This window comes from Orbicella faveolata, unplaced genomic scaffold (assembly GCF_042242905.1).
Source record: "Orbicella faveolata isolate gen_17 unplaced genomic scaffold, um_ofav_v1 contig_34, whole genome shotgun sequence".
In the NCBI taxonomy this organism is placed as follows: domain Eukaryota; kingdom Metazoa; phylum Cnidaria; class Anthozoa; order Scleractinia; family Merulinidae; genus Orbicella; species Orbicella faveolata.
Window position 1 is genome coordinate 27,493,700 of NW_028301563.1, and position 8,242 is coordinate 27,501,941.

At 39.8% G+C, this 8,242-nt stretch overlaps 2 protein-coding genes across 2 annotated transcripts; one reads left to right on the plus strand and one right to left on the minus strand.

Annotated features, from left to right (window-relative positions):
• The first annotated feature begins 3,228 nt into the window (after positions 1-3,228).
• LOC110055391 (F-box only protein 43-like) lies at positions 3,229-5,655 on the plus strand. Its single transcript, XM_020761778.2, has 3 exons — positions 3,229-3,765; positions 3,968-4,082; positions 4,976-5,655. Exons 1-3 carry the CDS (start codon positions 3,332-3,334, stop codon positions 5,390-5,392), a joined length of 966 nt encoding a protein of 321 aa, XP_020617437.1. The 5' UTR covers positions 3,229-3,331; the 3' UTR covers positions 5,393-5,655.
• A 1,241-nt stretch (positions 5,656-6,896) lies between these two features.
• Positions 6,897-8,239, minus strand: LOC110055439 (biogenesis of lysosome-related organelles complex 1 subunit 5-like). Its single transcript, XM_020761830.2, has one exon. It carries the CDS (start codon positions 8,191-8,193, stop codon positions 7,741-7,743), a length of 453 nt encoding a protein of 150 aa, XP_020617489.1. The 5' UTR covers positions 8,194-8,239; the 3' UTR covers positions 6,897-7,740.
• Positions 8,240-8,242: the final 3 nt, after the last annotated feature.

An 8,242-nucleotide genomic window follows, 5' to 3' on the forward strand; every position in this document is an offset into this window, starting at 1 on the left:
TGTTGCAGACATTCTGTAAACAAGATCTCTGGCTTAGTTTTTCCTTAGTTAAAGGTTAACTCCATTGCTAAACATCATTGATTTGAATTTTGAAAGTTGTGTATGGAAACAAATTTCCGAATCCTACATATAAACGTAAGACTGTTTTTAATTTTAAATTTTACAGGATAGTGTTCTGTATTCACCTTCATACATTCATTGAATTTGCAATGCATGTCTCTAAGCATGGTTATAATTTTTATAGTACTAAAACGAAATTGAATTATTGAACTCCATCTTTATGAACCTACCATGTGCAGATTATTATGAATTAGCAGAAGCATGATATGCTTCTGGAATTAGTGAATACATCGAGGATCTTGAGTCCTCGCATGGGGCTTTTTTTCATATTTCTCTGCTACAGATAGAGGTTAATATTTTATTTCCATCGTTTCTGTTTAAAATGCAAGTAATTAAAATGTCACAATGGTGTAGGACATTAGTCGTGATAAGAATTTCCATGTTTTCAGTCTTGTTTAGTGGTATAAGTTTAGGCAGTCGTCACAATTTTAATATAAATTAGATGACATTTCTATGTTAAACAGACGTTGCATTTTGAATTTGTTGCTTTGTAGCCTTTTATTTACAACTTTTTGATGTTTAATTCTTTTTCTGACAGACTTACACCTGTTTCTAGGTAGAGGTGGAGAATTTGCATTCTTCTGAACAACACTAACATCCCTGGGATGGGGAATTTGCACTCTTTTGACCAAGGTTAATCTCCGTGGGGTCGCGCATTTGAACTGAAAAGATGATCGGAGTTCAAATCCCCCGCCTTTGACCGGCTTTCCTCCCCCTCCCCCCCCCCCCCCCCAACGGCTTTACATTGATAGGTGCATTACATAGATAGGAGCTTGCGCGCGCTCTGATTGGTCACCCATGTTTTATCAGTGAGAGTAAAACAGACAAATCGTGTTTTGTTTTTGGCCACAATACCTCTAGTCAATATTTTTGTTAGAGATGGCGAAAGACATTTTTGAAGAAATTTCTCTCTGCGAAGCAGCAGAAAGTTTTGAAGACGAGACATGTTTAAATGCCTGTAGAAACGCAGGGATTTTATCAATCGAGATAATTTTTTCGCTGAAGTAATCAGGAAAACTAGTAGATTTTATTTAAGGAAAAAAAAATTGGGAGTTAGTGGCGCTTAAAGTGGTATTAAGGTCATTCCACTGAAATAGAACCTGCACTGAGATTTTTGTGAAACTTTGCCTGTTGATTGTTTGTATTATAGGAACTTAAATTTTGAAATAAAAATGAGGGGTCCCCATGTTCGTTTAGAAGCAACAGCACCTCGTTTATACCCATATAAATCCTTATAATAGCACCATGATTGTAGTCACGATTGCTTACTAAATTCACGTTTCCGACGATTGCTTTTTGTCCTACACGGAGAATTGGTCCATATTTATTTTATACAGAGAAATTTATTACTCAATTCAAAAAAACAGAAAAAAGAATGATAGGTCACCATACTCGTTTGCGAGAAAATGACGATTTACCTCTATGGCGAGGTCGAGCTGTAAACAAAAAGCCGCCATTTTTTAATGCGTGCGCGCTAATCACGCGTGAAATTATGCGCAGTAGGGATGCGCAATGCAATTCTGGGGAATGACCTTAAATAGCCTGCGAACAGGCTTCCTGCGAGGACGGAAAAAAATTTCGGCGAGCGCGAAACAGAAGAATTCGGAAAGCAAAGCGATCGGAGCGGGGACAGCTAGCCTTTTCGCAGGCTAGGTATTAATTTGTGTCAGTTTGTCGATCTGTGTGTGCTTTGCTGTTTCTACTCGCGGCTTGTAAAATCTATATCATAAAGCAAATGAAGTGATAAAACACTCCGGCCATTTGAGAAAACTCGAGAAATTGAGAAAACACTCGCCAGCGGCTCGTGTTATCTACATTTCACTCGTGTTCTCAAATGCCCGTCGTGTGTTATCACAGTGTGATACATGGCTTAGGCTTCTTTATTTGTTAAAGAAAGAATGATGGCTAATATAACCTTAAAAGGCGTTAGGTTGGCAAGAAAGCAAAACCCACGGGGACCCTGCATTGTAGCGTAGCGTAGAGATGACGCGGTTTATTTGTTTATTATTTATTCATTTATTTATTTATTTATTTATTTTAAGACTTAAGGGTCACTGGACTCGGGAGGCTAGCCGGCGTAGCTTGGCGGCTTAAGCAATTTTTTAAGCAGTTTGAGTTCGTTTAATAATGCGGCTTTAGCGCTCGTTATCGCGGCTTCTTCGCTTTCTTAGCACGCTACTTGCTTAAAAACCGCCAAGCTACGCAGGCTAACTCAAGACCTCAGTACGTGTTTCTGCAGCTGTTAATTACTAAGAAACTGTAGAAATTCATTTACTGTGACTCCTGAAGTGCCCTTAAGTACTGAGTTAGGCTCTGACCCGTAAGCGTGAAGGGTCAGTTCCCAAAATAGGAAGAGGACTCGCACTAGAATAGAAAGAACATGGGTTCGCATCTTTTGAAAGACACCGAATAGATCGGCAAGCGCGGCCCGAGCGGTAGTCTTTGTTTATAACGTTTCCGTCATTAGCATAAGCGATACGGTTTCTGCAGTCGTTTCTGCATAAGCGATAAGGTTTCTGATGGAGTTACAAAAACATTAGTTCTGAAACTGAGTACGATTAACTGTCCCAAGGAATTTGAGCCCGACGTATCGAATCAGATCGAATGCTTTTTGTGCAATGTGGGCTTAAAAACTCAAAATTTTACAAAGAGTTAAGATACGAGCTCATTAGTGCCAGTTGTCCAGAAGTTTTGCAGGTTTTGAAAGCCAATTTCTTCTCAAATATTACACCCAAAGAGGCAAAAATTTTCACCAATTACTAAGTTTCAAACTCTTTACATGTTTGCAATGCCTTCCGGCTGCGCAATGTCGTACGTAAATAAGGAAAAATGTAAACAGTGACCTCAGCAAAGATTCGCTTATGTGTTCAGCAGTTCTATCGTTTTCTGCCTTTGATCGCACAGAAACGTAATTATTGTTTCCCTTGTACGTCAGTGGAAAACAGTGGAAATTTTTCATGTTTGGAGAGGCCTTCGGCCGAGCAAGGAAAGGGTCCAAGGACGGCCGAACCAAAGCAGCGGTTTCGCTCTCAAAAATGCTATTTTGGCGGGAAAAAAATATGAAGCTGTGATTGGCTGTCACATTGTATTCGCTATTTGGCGGTTGAATCAAAACGTTTTGACCAAGCGTCAGTCGTCAACACACAACAAAGATCGAGAAACGAACGTGATCTTTGACTCTGCGGCAGATCTACCATAATTCAAAGTAGCCATGGAGCAAACAGATAGACATCATAAGAAGAAAAGCAGTCAGCCTGAGCTGCCGAGTTGTTTTTTGACGCCAGAATCGCCAGGAGATCAACTTCTTAGTCGCATCAACACTGGCCGCATGACTCCTTCATTCGAAACCTCGCCATCGTCTGTTTTCCTTACTCCACCGTGCTCTCAAGAAAAAGCTTGCAGCCCTCAGTTTCAATCACTTGCTCTAGATGGATTGCCTAAGCTCAAGTTTGAGCTTGATGACGGCGATCAGGATGAATCCACGAAGCAAAGTCCTCAACGATCGCCTTTGTTGCCAGAGGACAAGATCATTGGAAGACTCATCGGGAAAAATTGCGTCGATGTCATCTCAGATCTAATGGCGGTTAACTGCAATAAGATTTGCCAAACAATTTGCAGTTATCTAGAGCCTCTGGACCTTTGCAGGTATGTTTATATCCTGATTCCTTGGCTGTCTCTTTGAAATCAAACTTGAATAAATCAAGCTTTTGATTGCTAATAACAATAATTGAGTTAATCTGTAAGTTAAGATTTAGCTCGCCGATCGATTTGAACATCGATTTGCGGCGAGGTTCTTTTGCAGCTAATAATGTTTCCTTGACATTCCCTGTATTTTTTCTGTGTTTAGATTTGCTTCTGTGAGCTCAAAATGGAGGAATTTTGTCAAACAAGACACCGCAACACAACAAAGGTGGAAGGAATTCCTAGGAGAACGCAAGGAATATTATTATCTCAAGGGAAAGGTAGGCAGCGGACACTTTCACGAACTCGATTATTTTTGGTTAACTAACTTTTTATGTTAACAAACACTGCCATTGTCCCCTATAAATAGATTTGCTATTTCCCAACTTGTGATAGCTTACTGATAACTGGCCATAAAATTAAAATTGACAGGAAAAAAGAAAAAGAAAATAGTCTATCTGGGAAGCACATTGGCCAATCACAGTACACATGTATACCATTTGAAATCTTATTAAATAACACCTTATTTTCATGGTTGCCCCATGGTTAGTGTGTTCGCCTCTTGATCGAGCGGTTTGGGTTCGAGGCCTGGCCAGGGACATTGTGTTGTGTTCTTGGGCAACACACTTACCTCTCACAGTGCCTCTCTCCACCCAGGTGTATAAATGGGTACCGGTGAATTGAATGCTGGGGGTAACCCTGCAGTGGACTAACTTCCCATCCAGGGGGGAGTAGAAATACTTCTAGTTGCTTCATGCTGCTGAAACCAGAAATAAGCACTGGCCTGATGGGCCACTTGGCTTGTATGCAGACTTTTACCATTTTTCTTGATTAGCCACTCGGCCCTTAATAAATTCCAGGTCGCCAAGGTACAATCATATTTTACTTATAATGTCTGAATGTACTGTATGGCTGCCAAAATAATGATTGCATTATAGAAACCTTGCTTAATAAACATAGTTTCTAGTAAGCTGTAGGCATCAAATAAACCCTGGGTCCACCAGATCAAGTTTAAAATAGATGCTGGTGGTGTTGATCAAGGAAATACAGTACATGGAGCTTTAGAAAGGTTCACTGGGAGAAAAATGAAACAGTTTTCAAAATCAGGGGATAAACATAGGCCTGTGGCTTGATATGGAAATTTAACAGTACATTATTATTATTCTCCCCACAGGAAAACCATGGCAACAAAACAATTTTGGTCAAAACTCTGTCAAAACTGCCACTTAAAAGTGTCAATGTTAACATACCTCGCAAAGAAAGTGGCGATCAGGTTGACAACTCTCCTATGACGTCTGTGTGTCCTCATCCAATATCAAGTCAGGCGATGGTTAAACTTCGACCATGCCCAAAGTGTACATCTCCTTCCAGCTTGTCAAAAACACAAGAGGGTCATTCCCAGTGTCAAAAATGTGGACTGAGATTCTGCTCACTTTGCCTTAGAAATAGTGAACATCATCAGAATGGGGACTCCTGTGATGGACTTGTATTTGTTCCCTCTGAAAGAACTGATCAAAGGCTACGATCGAAAAAACCCAACAAGAACATTGTTGGGAGTAAATCAAGTAAAGACCGAGTTAGAAGACTCTGACATAGGTTTAAGCTTTTAAAATTTGTATTATATTTTAGGCAATGGCTTATTTATTAATGTAATAATAATTCATTAGATAGGTTTTATGAATTTTAGCAAGTGCAGTGTATAATTGTTTAGCTTATTAATGAATTTTTTAGTTAGGCATTTTTAAAGTTGTTTTCCATCTTTATTTTATGCAGCATAAAAATTATTCTGATAAATCATCGACACATTCATCGCATGAATCCTCATATCAATAAATGAGATAAGGATTTCAGATACATCTTTGCCATGTGTTTGTTCTTAGTTACTCACATTACAGGGGTTGTCACAGGTTAGGAAATAGGGAAAATAAAATGATAACAAGTCAGGGAAAATTGACAACTTGAAGGAACGTCAGCAAAATTTGAAACTAGAACTCCTCTGATTCAATACCATTGAAGGGTGGGCAACATTTCAGGTCACTGAGATCTTTTAGAAGTGTTTTCACTAATTATTTGTTTTGACCTATCAGCCACCTACACCAACTTACAAAAGGGTAAACATAGTTTCACCTTAGTTTGTCTGTTAGTTTGTATAATATATATGGGTTATTGACCAAGTGCAAGGTCAAGATGGCTGGATATTGGCCAAGTTCTTTTTTTGTGTGTGTTTATGGACCGAGACGGAGTCGAGGTCCATAAACTCCCAAAAAGAGAACAAGGACAATATCAACCATCTTGACCAAACAAGCTTGGTCAATAACGGATTCATTATATGGCTTTCGGGGAAATTATTCTTGCGGGACGCAGCGGGTGGTCCCGAGCGGGCAAGATAGCTCTATCTTGCCTGTTCAGGTAGCCAATCACAGTGCAGGATTTGATTCATCTTGCTCACTCACCGAGCTAGCCACATAATAAGTCGAATTATTCTCGCATTTTGATAGGTTCTAACTTATGATCAACTGAAAGACAGACATACTAGAGGACATTTATTATTATAAAACAAGGTGACTTCATGTTGCTCTGCCTCTTTTCAATAACAGATCACAGGAGAGGAAAATGTGGTAAGAACAGCAGTGATACACTTGGCTATTGCCTCGTGTCGCTTTTTTGTTCTTACCACATTTTATGTCATCTGTGATCTACAACTGAACAGAGGCACTGCAACATGGAATCAACTTGTTTAATAGTTCTCTACAAAAATATTCAATAATTCTTGTTTCTGTGCCTTATATGTCATTACCAACTGTTGTTTTGAGTCAAGGCCCTTATGCAAATCCCTCTGGAGTTCCTGTGCCTGGGTATAAGGGGCACAATCCATTCAACCAAAATTTCCAGAAATTTCGGTCTAACACTGAATGGATTGACTCTGTCCAACTGGGAAAGTTTCAAAAAAGTCGGTCCACCTTTCAAGGTGGACCACTTTTCTTGGTTGGACCGGTCCGATCGAAATGGACTGTCCCATTTGACCATTCCGGCCCATTCTCAATCCCATTACCTCGCTGTTCGGCATTTTCTATGTACAACATGGAGGAAAACACTTATCATTGCAGCTTTTATGGATTGTCAACAGCGGATCTATCGGTGTCACTCATACATCCATGTGCAGTTACAACAGATAATGTAGCTGCTTTGCAATCCAAGTGTATGTTTTGGCTGTTAACAGCTCTCAAAGACGATTTATTTCCCGAGATATTTCGTCATTTGAAAGAAGTGTTTGAACTCATACGGCAAATATCTGGGAACGGTCTGCTCAAAATAACCTGTTATACAGGTTAAATTACTATGCATGAAACGGCTCACACAATACCATTGATATCACTGTTGAAATCTTCATCTAGCTCAAATACGAGCAACAGTGATCCAACATCCTGCAAATGAGCACAAAACTTGTGCTGCAAGTGGAATGGAATGAGACCAGACCCGTTGCGATCCATTCGACACCAAGAAATTTTGGAACCTCAGCCCGGAAATTTTGGTTGAATGGATCACGGCCAAGGTCTCTACCGATTACTTGGGCACTTTGTGGTATTTCAGGGTTCTTGGAGTAATCAGTGTCTGAACATAACACAATTTTCACCCGGTGCCAGGTACCGAGTGTGAACACAGCCTAAAGGGAGCACTGTCTTAGGTAACAAACCCATTTTGTTTTAAAAAACTCTCAAAGACCGGCAGAGGTAAGAAGTAAGAGCTGGGGGGTGTTTGCCAGCACCGTTACAATTGTGGTGCAAACCAGCACCACAATCAACTTAACCTTATTGCCACCCACACAGTTCAAAAATTCAATTTGTTAAAATACACTATGTTTGCTACAGTTTCAGCAATTAATTTCTCATTCTAATTCATTTAATTAATAGTTCCCTTGAAAACTCTCAGGGTCACTGTTCAGCTTGACTCACTCGCAGGCACCAAACCGTATTTTTCTTTCAGTTTGATTGATTTTGTCATGAAGTCTTTCTCAATCGCTTCTTCCTCTTTATCCATTCCCTTCAAGAATTCATCCCACTGTTTCTTAGTCTGCTCTTTAATTTCCTCCCTTCTCATTTTGTTAGAATCTTGTTCTTCTTTTTCCAAAATATTATGGCACCGTTGTCTGGCATCTTTCAATTGGTCTTGGACTTCATTGAGAAACTCAGCCAGTTGAACACACTCTGGGATGCTATCTTGTATTTCATTCACTTTTTTAGAAGTTTCTGCCAGTCTTTGTACCTCCCTGTCGTTTCTTTTACCTTCAAACTCACGCATTACGTATTTACATTCATTCTGTAAGACTGCCCTGTGGTCAAAAAGTCGAGAATAAATGCCACAAACATCACGCACAATCTTCTCGCCCGCCATGTTGTTTTTGTTTTCCCCAAATTAGGCCATCGCCATATATGGTCACTTG